This window comes from Lepisma saccharinum, chromosome 5 (genome assembly GCF_977018435.1).
Source record: "Lepisma saccharinum chromosome 5, izLepSacc3.1, whole genome shotgun sequence".
In the NCBI taxonomy this organism is placed as follows: domain Eukaryota; kingdom Metazoa; phylum Arthropoda; class Insecta; order Zygentoma; family Lepismatidae; genus Lepisma; species Lepisma saccharinum.
Window position 1 is genome coordinate 15,954,067 of NC_139233.1, and position 15,315 is coordinate 15,969,381.

At 40.8% G+C, this 15,315-nt stretch overlaps 1 protein-coding gene across 5 annotated transcripts in view; it reads right to left on the minus strand.

Annotated features, from left to right (window-relative positions):
* LOC145987673 (putative 3',5'-cyclic phosphodiesterase pde-5) overlaps positions 1-15,315 on the minus strand; it is a 186,460-nt gene that overhangs the window by 77,297 nt on the left and 93,848 nt on the right. For all 5 annotated transcript variants that reach the window (XM_083122203.1, XM_083122205.1, XM_083122206.1 and 2 more), the window contains exon 2: positions 12-77. In XM_083122203.1, coding sequence (XP_082978329.1) covers positions 12-77 — 66 coding nt within the window. The remainder of the gene's footprint in view (positions 1-11; positions 78-15,315) is intronic.

Here is a 15,315-nt window from a genome sequence, read left to right on the forward strand (position 1 = left end):
TCAAAACTTACCACTAGAATCACAAAGTCCAATATGAAGTAGAGCACCATTTCCATTTACAACTTGGTGAGACGTTCCTAAAAAAAAAAAAAATTGATTAACAAATGCAATTTGTTACAGCCGCCTACCCACGTCCCTCAAACACATACTTAACTTGGATAGTTGATTTAGTGTTTTAAGTCCACTTTATGCACAGTAAGGCTAATTGGGACTGGACCTAAAGTTTAAAGTTGGATCCGAACCACTATGTGTCCCCACCGGGTATCGAACCCGGGACCCCTTGATTACAAGTCGACGACGCACCACCTCGCCATCGGGAAGGCCCACACATACTTAACTAAAAGGAAATTCATACATTTTCATAGTTTTGTTTTTCGAGCTTGAAATTGAAACATTTTCTAATAATATAATGGTTCTCTGAATGTCGGTAGGCCTCCCCGATGGCGCAATGGTAGCGTCGTCGCCTTATAATCAAGGGGTCCCGGGTTCGATACCCTGTGAAGACACATAGTGGTCCGGATCCCGCTTTAAACTGTAGGTCCAGTCCCAATTAGCCTTACTGTGCTTAAAGTGGACTTAGAACACCAAATCAATCAATCAATCTGAATGTCCGTGGCATTTGTGGGGACCCCGTGGAGTAGTTCGTTAACACGAGGATTTGCAGTAAAATGACAAGTCTGTAGTAAGTTTCATCCCCAAAAACTGAAGACAAGAGAAGAGGTGCTCTCTGGAAACTTAGTATTTGATTGATTGATTGATAGATTTGGTTTACGTTACTTTGCTTTTCTGCCGCTTATGGCTAATTGCAAAGATGAGGATGAGTGATGAAATTGATCACGGTAGACTCACAAAGAACAATCATAACCAGGTCGGGATTCGAACCCGTAACCACCGATGTCGTAGCAGTCTGTAGAAACTACTGCTCCACGGAGGTCGGCTTACTAAAATAATGGAATCCTTCAATACATTGTATAGGTTATAGAAATAGACTGCCTTTTAAAGTTTTAGATAGATAATATGTGATTGCACCTATGAAACATAATACAACTACTGTATATGTGAATGATGAGAATAATGCTTAAGTTCATGCAATATTGAAAGCATACTTGTATACTTAATTTCAATACTTTATGCTATTTATCCAGAATTGATTTCAATTTATTTATGGAAATTATTTGGTGCTAATGTGCTATTTTAATAAGTATAAATAGTTTGGTGGAACACAAACGAGGAACTAAATCCTTTCTTATATTTGCGGTAAGAGTTCGCTTCGAAGGAAATATTTAGTATTGGAGTGAGGTTCTCGTAATTACATTTCTTCTCTGTTCGAAACGGAATCGACCTCGAGATATGAAGTCATAGAAACGGCGTCCGATAGAAAAGTATCCACACAACCGAAAAGATAAGCAGCTGATCCTTTTTTTTCTGTGCAATGCACCATGGGCTTGCTAACATTAGTCGTTTAAACAGTTTGAAAAGCAATAAAAATAAACGGAAGTTACTGAATGAAATCAGTAACACTTCTCAAATAATACGTTTAATTGAAATAAACACTCGTCAAGTTCAAAGTGGCTTTTCTTTTAAACCTTCAGAGATTTTGTTTGCACAAGAGATGTTTATTATTTTGCCTTTTTTTCGGTATTTTTCATTTTAAGTGAAGCAGAAAAATAAAGGTAAATTATTAATATTTGAAGTAGCATTTTTTCACGAATGCCGATACTTTTTTAACATTTTGACAGAAACTACTATACTGTTTCTCATGATGAGATGAAAGTTTCTTTCTAAAGAAGGTTTATTTGACTAAAGTTGAATTACGAACAAATTATGGGCATAATATATATATTCAATATTCATACAAATTACTATTTGTTTTCTGCGTTAATTATTGAGGACCGCGCAATCAGAAACACCTTTTCTTCTGAAGCATTGACGTCCACACGTGAAAGAAATTATTGCCAATCATCAATTGAAGATACATTATGTACTCGTGCTGCTTAGGCACGATTCCCTACGTATTTATTGAGGACAGGGATAAATATATTTGTTTACAAGGGGATGTCTTTTCTTTTTGGTATTTCAATGGGACATGCATGCCGTAATTTTCCAAACGAATAACGCATTTCCTCAGGTGGATTTTCGTTTCTAATTTGTAACTTCGGGGAGTTGGCCCTTTGCATCTAAAAACCGTGCATATGGCCGCTGTAAATGCAGTATCAATAAAGTTTCTACTATTCTTTGCAAACGTTAAAATACATTAGTGGGCGTGTGTTCTTACAGGAACGCATATACTTCCCGCGGACCACACGAAAAATTAACGTTTGGTCTTAGATAGCACATTATATTGAATTCTATTATTTCAGTCTTGGTGCGAGGTCCCTTTTCTCCCTAAACACGAGCATATCATCACCCGGCACCTGTAACAACAGCAGCAATTCATGAGATTCCCGAATAAGAGCTCCAGGAAATTCCTCTAACCAAAGATACTGTTTGTTGAAATTATGCATCTGCGACAAATCAAACAGTCAGCTCTTAATTGCGTCAGTCCACGCAATGGCGCCACTAGAAGGCCTCGGCAAGCGGAACTGATGAATGAAAGGATGTGGTAATAAGTGTTCGGAAAGTTAGTTTTCAAAAGTAACTCACAGTTCCTTGGCTCAAAAAGTAACTGAGTTACAATTACAGTTACTCATTTTAACAAGTAATTCGGTTTCACTTGCTGGTTATTAAAAGTAACTTCAGTTATTTTTTTACAGTTACTTTTACAATTTACAGAAGTTTTGATGCAAACAAAGTGCACACAATCAATGATCATTAATTCTAATAAAATACATATAGGAGACTGCTTAAGGGGTAAGGGATGAGAGGAGAAGACATTCAAATGTCAACCTTCCGTACCACGTAGTACATAATGGAATGCATTGATTGGTTGGATTAAAATTGTTGCGTGCGTCGGCACATATGGCCATTTTGCACCCTTCAGTGTACAGGGTGGCCCTTAAGTCCCTACCCATTCATATATCTTATGTATCTAGTGTATAGAGTTTTCTGTGTGCTGTTGCGCATAATATTATGCGATGCCATGTTGTGATTCATTTTCCGCAACATAGCAGGGTTTCCATCCATATGTTGTTATGTTTTTTCAATTATGCATGTACGGGCAGCTGTTACAGCGGCATTTGGAACAATAACCCCTATGTTGCGAAAATATTATGCAACGAGAATGAAGGACAGAACACAGATACACTGGCAACATATTTGACTGGGTAGGGACTGACGGGCCACCCTGTATACGGGGAAATATCCCCTTATCTGAAATTCTTACTTAAAGGTTAAAAAAGGGGTGTAAGAAGCCATTGAGAAAAGTTAAAGTGCAAGGCTGTAAAGAGACCTTCACAAGACAAACGCAACATAATAAAAACTAATAAACACAGTCAAAAAAGTTTTGCATCAGGACGGAAAATGACAAAATATATATGAAGCACAAAGTTTATTGACAATGACAGTGGGAATACAAAAGAAAAGATGAAGAAGAAGACATGTTGAATGAAAAGGGAACAAAAAACGTACAATTTTCTCAGAAATGTTTTTAAAACTAAAATGGCACAATTCATGATGGAGGCGAAAAAACAAAGAACTGTCACAAGAAGACTGTTCGTCATAGCGGATCCACCAGAAACATGCCTACCACTTGGTGTGTCCTCCCCTGGCTGCAAGAAGGTCTTGAACACGCTGTGGCATACTGAGGATGAGACGATCAAGGTGATCTTGCGGTAAGCGACCCAATTCTTCCTGTGCCGCAAGAAGAACTTCACGAAGATTGGTGGGAGCCACAGGATGGTTTGCAATGGCATTTTTTAGCATTGCCCATGTATATTCGATGCAATTCATGTCGGGACTTTGCGCTGGCCAGAGCATGTGACGGATATTCCCCGCCTGCAGATAATCGTGCACCATCTGTGCGCGGTGTGGACGGGCATTGTCATCCACCAAGACAAATTCGTCACCAATTTCCTGATGAAATGGAGAATGTCCCTGACATAACGAACAGCTGTTTGTGTCCCTCTAATTGGAATTAGGGGCGTTCGACGTCCGAGCATTATCCCTGCCCATACCATGATTCCTCCTCCTTGGTATGGATGGACCCAAGTCTTGGGATGGACCCCCTGGACATCACGAAGCCCCTCTTGCAGTCCAGGGCCTTGCCACAACCGTCCTCTTCGTGAATCTGGCCTTAGACAGAACCTACATTCATCGGTGAAGAGCACATGAGCCCAGTGATCGGGTCTAAAATTTCGATATGCACTGGCACAATGCACACGGTCGCGCCGATGTCGTGGCAATAGGTACTGGCGCCGGAGAGGTCTACTGGAACGTAAACCACTTCCTCGGAGTGTGTTACAGACAGTTTGGTTTGACACACGCACAGCAGAGGCTGCCTGGAGGGCATGAGTGATGTTCCTTGCCGCCATGGTATTCTGTCGCCGAGCTGATAGTCTTACATAGCGGTCTTGTGCTGGTGTTGTGACCCGTGGACGACCTGTCCGTTGACGATCTGCTACTGTTCCTGTGTATGTATACCGCCTCCAGGTCCTACAGACATCGCTTTGCGCCACTCCAACAGCCCTAGCTACAGCCCGTTGTGACATGCCAGTCTGCAGTAGCGTGATGATCCTGGCCGGATCAAACTGCACTATCGTACGCCTAGCCATGCCTTGCACACAGCTGCACTCGCTCGCCTTCGCTAACTGGACACAAGGAACAATTAACTAACCTTCGCCGACTACCGTGGTGCTACGCTCGAACACACGCATGCACTTGCCGACTCCGGTAGTCGTCTGTGGTGATCGGTATTGCACGTCGACCGCGTTACTTCGCACAGTGAGCTCTGCTTCATCGGTTCTTGTCCGCTTCGGCATGTTGCGGATGATATTTTCATCACTTCTCGGGTGATGCAAAACTTTTTTGACTGTGTTTAATAAACTAAAAACTTCCCCACAAACAATGGAAGAAACCAGCTCTACTCAAAAAGCAAAAAACATTTAATAAAACCACTGTCGCCATCTCCCAACAGGGATGACAAACAGCTGTGAAGATTAAAAGTCTGCAAAATCGGAACATTCAACAAGAATGTACCGAAAACTTAAAACGACATTACAAACACGACACATTGGAGGGTCCAGCCAGTCCATCAAGTGACCATGGGTGAGACGGCTTTGTCAAATACTTTTCAGACTAGCGACGCTCTGGCATCTGGGCTCACAGCCAGTAAAATCCTCTGTGGGGCGTGTGTTGTGTCCTGTCCATATGTGTTTGTGATTGTCTCTTCATCCATTGTATCACAATGCATTCTGGTCTTCTAGCCTGGTGCAAATTCTCAGAAATGTGGCTGTAAAAAGTGTAGGAAGCATTTTTGAGGAAAAGCGGACAAACAACATTTTCTGAATGTAATTGATGGGCTGATTCCGAACATTTTGTTTGCCGCTCTCGATTTTGATGTTATGTGCTTCAAATCGCTAAAAAGCAAAATGGCCGCCATACGAAATGATCTCCAAATAACTTTTGAAGGAACAGAAACAAAATAGTGATCTTGGTGTCAAACATTATGTTTTTGGGTATGCTGAATCCAAATATTATGTTTTCTAATCTGAAATTTGAAGCTATTTGCTCCAAATAGCTAAAAAACAAAATGGCGGCAATATGAAATGAGGTCCTAATAACTTTTGAAGGAGCAGAAAGAAATTAGTGATCTTGGTGTCAAACATTATGTTTCGGGCATGCTGAATCCAAATATTATGTTATCCAATCTAAAATTTTAAGCTATGTGCTCCAAATCGCTAAAAAACAAAATGGCGGCCATACGAAATGAGCTCCAAATAACTTTTGAAGGAGCAGAAAGAAAATAGTGATCTTGGTGTCAAACAATATGTTTTTGGGCAGCTAGGTGCTCCAAATCGCTAAGAAACAAAATGGCGGCTATACGAAATGAGCTCCAAATAACTTCTGAAGGAGCAGAAAGAAAATAGTGATCTTGGTGTCAAACATTATGTTTTTGGGTATGCTGAATCCAAATATTATGTTTTCTAATCTGACATGTTTGAAAATTGTTGTAATTCTTTTCCTCTTTTTTAAACAAAAGTGCCACAAAAATGACTAAACCTATGATAGATTTTTTTCTTTTTTTACTTAATTTCAGAATGATAGAAACATAGAACCATGGATCCACTTATAAATTTGTAAAAACATGCACCTGTGATCCATAATCTTAAGATGTTTCTTATCAGTTCCTCCAGAACATTGCCACAAACAAAGGATTTAGCTTCTTCAGATATTCAAGATACTCTCCTCAAAGCCGAAACACTGGGCCAGGTAAAGCTAGACACCTTCGTGAAGGAAAGGATGATGGCCCCTGGTAAAAGTCACACACAATGCAAGTTAAGTGATCCTCTACATAAGTCAATGGAAGGACCTTTAAGTCCCTCTATGAAGTTAAATTGGTAGTACGTGGCAAGGAAACTTTTTTGAAAACTGACAGGAATATTCTCCAGCGCCTCGTAACTGCCTATGAGACAGGTCGTAATGTGGATCTAAATCGCATTTTGTGTCATGAACTAATGCCAATTCCAATCTCCCTTGCAAACACAAACGAAAGTCTGAGAACAGGAAACAAAGCCATTCTAGCTGATGTGATGACCAATTTGTCCACCTGATATATCAATTCCGTCTGCGTCATGCCTTATAATAGATGGTCAAGCATTAGTTGTTGCACTTGGAAAGCCTGCAGGAGTTTTTAAACTTTGGTCAACTGGCAGATGCATTTCTTAACCTTGTTGTTTCTATGGGAAGAAGCTTTAAGAGGATTGATGTCACCTTTGATCGGTATAACGCAACTTCAATCAAGGCTGGAACAAGGGATAGGCGCTTGAAACATGCTCATTTAGTAAGGAGAGTAATAGAAAATGGATCCGTGCCAATCCCCAACAAATTCAGTGACTTTCTTGCTAACTCGGAGAATAAAAAAGATTTAGCCTGTTTTCTCTCAAATCATTTGATCAACAATGCTCCTGAAGACAAAATATTTGTGGTTTCCGGTGGATTTCACAAGGAGGATGACGTACGAACAAACAATCGTGATTTGTCTATTGAAGGATTGCAGGCAAACTACGAAGAGGCGGACACGCGCATTGTATAGTGCAGGAGGCCTTAGAAAGATCGCTTCGCGGGCTTACAGCAGACAACAATATGGGGGTGTGTCTGCGAGAACCAATCAGGTCTGCGAATGAGCAAGCCCGGTTGCCACAGCTAGCTCTCTGCACCCTTCTGGAAGGGTCAGTGACCTCTGCCTCTTGTACCTAGGCCTGTTTGTTCGGCTGAGGAGCAGACGACACGAGAGTATCGGCAATAGTGTGCGAGCGACGTCTGCTTTTAGCCCGCGAAACGCTCTTTCTAAGGCCTCCTGCACTATAGTTCACTACCTTAATTCTGGTGCTGATAACATTGTTGTCTCAGCACGTGTTACAGATGTATTAGTGCAATTGGTAGCGTTATTTCACAAGATTAGATGTACGAAATTGTGGTTGCGAGCAGGAACATAAAAGAAAAAATTACATTCCAGTACATGAAGTCAGGCAGAAGCTTTCATTTAAGGATCCTGTCTTCGAAACTCTCATCCAATTCCACGCCATAACAGGATGCGACACAGTATCCTACATTGCTGGGATCAGTAAGAAGACAGCATGGAAAATATTTAACACTAATAATAATGATCTACTAAACCTTGGTGTTGACGAATTGAAACAAGAAACAGCACACAAGGCAGAGAAGTTCATATGCAAGTTGTATGGTGTACCGGATGCAAGCAGCTGTGATGAAGCCACAGTAAAGCTGTTCAGCAAAGGAAAAACACCACAAGCACTGCCCCCCCACCCCCACTACCGATGCTCTATAGTTACATGTACAACGGGTCCACTATCAAGCCATGGTGTGGAGGCAGTCGGTCATACCAAAACCTGTGTTACCACCACCTACTATCTTGGGATGGAAAATGGTTGATGGACAGCTCGTTCCAAAACTTCAATCGCTGCCACCAATTCCACAACCCTGCTACGACCAGAGGTGGTCACCCTCCGGAGGGCGACCCTCATGAGGGCAGACCTCACCCTCACCCTCACCCTCCGAAGACTTGTGAGGGTGAGGGTGTGTGAGGGTGAGGGCGAGATCGACCCGTGAGGGTGAGGGCGTGTGAGGGTGAGGGCGAAGCCGAGCCGTGAGGGTGAGGGCGTGTGAGGGTGAGGACGAGATCGATCCGTGAGGGTGAGGGCGTGTGAGGGTGAGAGCGACTGGTGAGTCGGGAGGGTGAGGGCGTGTGAGGGTGAGGGCGAAGCCGAGCCGTGAGGGTGAGGGCGTGTGAGGGTGAGGGCGACTGGTGAGTCGTGAGGGTGAGGGCGTGTGAGGGTGAGGGCGACTGGTGAGTCGTGAGGGTGAGGGCGTGTGAGGGTGAGGGCGACCTGTGAGTCGTGAGGGTGAGGGCGTGTGAGGGTGAGGGCGAAGCCAAGCCGTGAGGGTGAGGGTGAGGGAGGTTGAACGAAAATGACCACCTCTGGCTACGACATTGTCACCTGTGGATGTTTGGGTGGTTGTATATCCGCTACATGTTCCTGCAGGAAAGGCCAGCTTGTATGTACTGCAGCTTGGAAATGTGCAGATACTGGCACTAAGGAGTGCATGAATATCCGTGACTAGAAAAATGTTATACTATTTTTGTAAGCAAAATAAGGTTGAATAAGGATAACGTGCGGATTTATCATACACTGGTACTGTTAATATTTCAATATGGTCTTATGCTTTGAATAATATTATTATTTTGCATCTTTACTTCAGAAATGTTCTATACTTTTTTTCTGTATTAAAAACGTACTGTTACACTGTTTTATTCCTAGTTCAAAAGTATGGATACGAAACATTGCATGGATGCACATAGCCGCCATTTTGTTTTTTAGCGATTTGGAACAAACAGCTTAAAATTTCAGATTAGAAAACATAATATTTGTATTCAGCATAACCTGAAACATAATGTTTGACACCAAGATCACTATTTTCTTTCTGCTCCTTCAAAAGTTAATAGGAACTCATTTCGTATGGCCACCATTTTGTTTTTTAGCGATTTGAAGCACATAGCTTCAAATTTCAGATTAGAAAACATAATATTTGGATTCAGCATACCCAAAAACATAATGTTTGACACGAAGATCACTATTTTGATTCTGCTCCTTCAAAAGTTAATAGGAACTCATTTCGTATGGCCGCCATTTTTTTTTTAGCGATTTGAAGCATATAACACCAAAATCGAGAGTGGCAAACAAAATATTCGTAAACAGCACATCAAATACATTCAGAAAATGTTGTTTGCCCGCTTTTCCTCAAAAATGCTTCCTACAGTCAGAATTTTCGAAAATTGTCCCAGTCTATTCGAAATTAGCCAAAAGTGGCAGAAAAATAAATTTAAAAATCATTACTTGCGTTTTATTTATGCTTCTGGCATAACTCTTCACATATTTATATTATTGGGACAAGTAAATGAATGATTTTAATTCATTATCGTTTGCTTGTCGGCTACGGTACTTTGGCATCAATTTCACTTGCACCTGTTTCTTACTCTTTCATTCCAAGTCGAAAAATACTTGGACAATGACTTTTGTCTAGATCAACTACCACTTCCTAATTAATGCAGCTATCTACCAATAACACGTCTTCGCGTGCAATTAGAAATGATGAATTGCAGTAAAGGATGGATTTTCTAATTTTACCATGCAACGAAGCCTAGATTACTTGTCTTAGGATATTCAACGAAAATCCTTTCACCTTAGCATCCAGAGAAGACGCATAGTGGAAATTGGGTTGCTAAACTTAGCTCTCTGTTCACATTGGGGATACGGGTACGAGTACAAGCGTAAATGAACCAAATGAAGGGACTGTAGTAAACTGCTTACATCTGAAAGGAAACGTCCACGAACTGTTTCCAACGCTCACTTTGCCCACACAGATATGCCCCAAACTACATGTTGCACACTCGTAGCACTGGTACGCTAACTGTTTTTTCTAGCATCGCAAGCGAGAAATAGAATTGCACGGTACTGTACTGCATTTCTTCTAATTTGTACAGCTAGTGTATTTACAATTGCAGACTCTTTTGTGTTAAACTTAAATAAAATCTTTAATTTCGATCAGATATTCGCCCAGGCCCGTAGCCAGGATTTTATTTCGGAGGGGCTCATCCCTTATCAGCAGCCGCAATCTAAAGGCGAAAAGGTGGAAGGGGGTTGAAGCCATGAAGATCAATATCTCAGTATATTACAACTTTTTATGCAAGATGTTTAATCCTGCTAATGAAGTAAAATTAATTACCACGATACACTACTTAAATTAGATATTTGTAGTATTTTGGAGGGGGCTTCATCCTCCCGAGCCCTCCTCCTGGCTACGTGCCTACATTCGCCTCAATACTTATCCAGCAACAAAGAAAAAAGAAACAATAGGAATATCAAGTGAAGAGTATTCCGCTTCATGTGACGTAAGGTACAAAAAAATGTAAGTACAAAAGCCTTTACGTATGATATTACTGCTTTTCAATCCTAAATTGGTGCCGGCTTGTAATGAGCTCTTATCACTGGGAAAACCACAGCATACTGCAGCGAGGAGCTGGTTCCATGTGAGAAATGAACAGGTGCTGGTGACACTAACACCGAGAGAGAGTTAAGGGCTCTCAAATCGTCCACTGATCCTAATTGGGAGATTCCCTCGCCAGCGACAGCAGAGTCCGTGGTTGTCAGAACGTTAGATATGGTTGTTTGGCAACATTATCAGAATATGGTGTAAGTACACCAGCAGGAACATTATGTATAATTATCATCGCTGACTTAAACGCACTTCATTGTCAAAATTAGTTCTAAGTCCACCTCATGTGAGTTTGTCTTTAGGTCCAATTTATGTACAGAAAGCACTTTATGCTCAAATATGTTAATCGGGACTGGATCTACAATTTAAACTTGGGTGCAAAGGACAGTACCTCCAACGGGGATTGAATCTCGTACCCCTTCATTACAAAACCATATTCGGAAGACCATTAATGCACCTCCACATCAAACATCAATATTATTTATAGTGATGATAGATCCAAAGTTTCGTGCTTTCTGTAGCGTTATTATCCAGTAAAATCCTACTTGGAACGATAGTGTATGTTACTAAATTAATTGTGTTGGGGATTTATCTTTTATGTATGTTACTAAATTAATTGTGTTGGGGATTTATCTTTTATGTATGTTACTAAATTAATTGTGTTGGGGATTTATCTTTTATGTATGTTACTAAATTAATTGTGTTGGGGATTTATCTTTTATGTATGTTACTAAATTAATTGTGTTGGGGATTTATCTTTTATGTATGTTACTAAATTAATTGTAGTGGCCGCGGTGGCTCAGTCGGTAACGCGTCTGACTACCATGCTCAAGGTCCCGGGTTCGATCCCCGGCCGGTTCAAATCCGGGAACTTTTCTAACGGTGGAAGCGGCCCCGGCGCCTACCCAGCGTCGAATAACATGGGTACCTGGGGGAAACCCTGGGGGGTAAAGGCGGTCAGGGGCGTGATGCTGATCCACTCACGACCGGATCAAGAAAGTGTGGGGCTTTACCCCCACACCCCCTATACGCCTTCATGGCGTGGTGCTATGCACAGGGGAACACTTTACCTTTACCTTTTTTACTAAATTAATTGTGTTGGGGATTTATCTTTTATGTATGTTTGCACACGTATGCAAAAATGTAGGAAAATAAGTAGGTATATACCTCCTCACTGTGTCTTCATACGAGTTGTTTCTGTTCAGTTTACAAAGTACAAGGCTTTAAATTGATTGGTTTACTGAAGTAATTAGTTCCTTGATTATACAATATCGGGTATTGAAAAATTATACACCCTTGTCATTAATTAAACGACCGAAGTAAATGTGATATTGATTTCGTTTTATTTTAATTCGCTTTTCTGCCACTTTTGCCTAATCGCGACGATGATGGTTGAGTGATGATATGATGAAATGGATGAAGAGACACAAAAAAACTCGAACCCGGGACCCCTGGCGTCGTAGCGCGCCGTGTCACGGAGGTGGGATTTTCATACCTGAAATTAAACCTTACGTAAAGATCTTTATAAAGTTATTTATTCGATAAAATAACAAATTTTCCAGTAAGTGTATTTAATATTAATAATTTATTCAGAAAATCAAAATTAAATATATAAATACATTATATTTTATTAATTAGAAATATTTCTTTTTCAGCTTCAATTTGATCCAAAAATCATCAAAAATCGGTCCACTTTTCCTCGAGACTGAGCTTTACATAGATCTATCGGTCAAAATTTGACGCTAAGACAGCATTAATCTTTCACATGTTATCGGACTGGTGATGAAGTTGCCTATGTATGCCTACAGTACTGCACATTGTACAGTCACGGACAGTTTTGGGTTGTAACGATCCAATTTACTTTCAATATCGTCTTTAAAACTCAGAAGTGTCCATAAACTCAAGGTCACCAGTCGCATCACGTTTAAAATTTTGACAGTTTTTACACGTTAAAAAAAACGGATGGACAAAACTGACAACAACTAAACTCCACGACACGGGCCAAGGGTCAAGGACCAGGGCCTGCCAAGCTGCTTTTCATCTAGTGACTTGCGGTCAGAGCGTCGAGTTCCATCCCCCCTTTCCTGACTTTCGAGGCCGGATTTGGATGGAGAAATCATTATGAAATTCCGGGCATCATACTCGACGTTCTTGTATCATAATTTCAGAGTATAAATTGTTAGCTTGCTTGGGCTGACATTCTCAATATCTTGGATTCTTTTGATTGATTGATTGATTTGATGTTTTAAGTCCACTTTATGCACAGTAAGGATAATCGGGACTGGACCTACAGTTTAAAGTGGGATCCGAACCACTATGTGTCTTAACCGGGATCGAACCCGCGAACGCTTGATTACAAGGCGACACTCGCGTACGTAGGATTTCTTTTTTCGGAGGAGGTTTGAATTATAAAGCTGGATAGCTGCGTTCTGGGGGGAGGGGATACATTATAAAAGGTTATATAATAAACATGATTAACCCTCAACTTAAAGATTGTTCGGGGTGTAAGGGGTACCTTCCACGTAGGCGCCCAAAAGTCAACCTCACTTCCACGTAGTTCACCCTGGACTAAAGACTAACGAGGCTCTGGCGACTGGCCCCATGGCCAGTATAATTTTTTGTGTGTTGTCCTGTTTTTTGTCCTTGTGTGTGCTGAGTGCCCGTTTGCGGCCTCAGCTTTTAACAGAAGTCAAAACATTTTAAGATTTTTAGTGATACAACGTTAGAGTTGTTATTTGTAATGGTAAGGGGCTAGCCCCCGTATAATGCGACGAGAGCAAATTAGCCTAAGTGATGACGCTCCCAAAATTTTAAATTCAAATTAAAAAATAAATAAATTAAAGATTGTTCAAATACAAAAAATTGTAATCAGGGGTCATTTTAAGGCGGGGTTTCAGTTATCACTGGTTTTTCCAGAGTTCTTTACTGGTTTCATGTGAAATTTCGGGAAGGGCTGTAACCCCCTCTGGTTACGCCAGTGCAAGGCGACGACATTACTATTATGCCACCAGAGGGGTATATTTTTCTAGTGACAGTCCATAAGAGTTGCAGTAACGGCACTTTGTTACGTAAGCAAGTGTGGAAATGTCAATTTTGGACAAGTCCATTGAAATAACCAAATATGGGTTCATGTCAATTGCTACGTCACACTTGTCTGTGCCATTTGCTGAAACTAAAAATGGATGCAATTTTGTCTTTTGACGAGTTACTACATTTTCTCAGTCTTTCTATTACGAAACTGAATTCTGGAGTAACCTTTCCAACCAGAGTCTGTACACATGTTTAAATGTTACTACTCGAGCAGACACATTGGCCTCCAGCCTCGATCAGTCGTCCGAGAGAAGCCGATACATCAAACAAATTGGACCATTTCCCACTTCCACCACTCCAATTACCGATAAAAGTCTCATATCAACTTTTTAAAGCGTAAGGTACCGGGTGTCACATGGTTGAACTAGACAGACCATGTGAATCTCAGTAAGCTCCAGGATCATGAAACACAGAAAGTCGTGGCAAAAATCAAATACATGAAATGTTGTCATTCATATCCAATAAGAAATTAGGTTTGATGAGAATATAATGAACATCCAAAATGTTTGTAGTTAATTAACATGAAAGTACTAATTTTATCACTGTTTACATGCAAAAAAAAACAACCCAAAAGGACTATAATATATGTAATATATGTGTAGTGAACAGTGCCTTCAGATAGAAGGAACTGGCACCACTGTTGATGGCAACATGGCCGACAGTGAGTGGTCGTTGTCACCAAGATCGTTGCTTGTAACTTCTTGAGTTCTTGTTCTTGTCATACTTCGTGTTGTACAATAAACTACGTTGTCAAGTTAACGTTAGTCCTTATCATACTAGTAAGACGACGAGACAAGGAAAAAACGGGAAACAAACTTTCGCGAAAGTTTAGAAATGTGAAAAAACAACATTATGCTTAGTTTCATTGAGGTACAAGGGGCTGTAATTGATGTACGAAATAAATAAAGTTAAAATTCGTATTTGTATTTTTGTTAATATTTGTATTTTTGTTAAGAGACCTGTAGGAAGGCCAAGACGAAGATGGAGGGACAACGTTGAGATGGACCTAAAGGAAATCGGTAGGGATGGAAAAGAGTATATAGATCTTGCTCAAGATAGGGACAGATGGAAGGCCTGTGTTGCTGCAGCCATGAACCTTCGGGTTTAAGAAGGCTAGAGAGTTAGTTAGTTAGTTATTTGTATTTTTGTTATATTTTACATCGCTATTCTGTCAATTTTTGTTAATCGTGGCGATGAGAATGAATGCTATGTTAATTGAATGAAATTGATGGAGGAACGCTTGTTATAAACAAGCCCCCCCCCCCCACACACACACACAACTTGATTTAAATTAATTCACCCTGCCGTACAGTAATATTTACATTTCAGTTCTCGTGGCTGCAAAGTGTGGTTGCTTACCAAAATTGTTGGTTGATTGGTTGGTTGATTTGGTGTTTTAAGTCCACTTTATGCACAGTAAGGCTAATCGGGAATGGACTTACAGTTTAGAGTGGGATCCGAACCACTATGTGCCTCCACCGGGTATTGAACCTGGAACCCCTTGATTACAAGGCGACGACACTACCACTTCGCCATCGGGCAGGCCGTTTACCA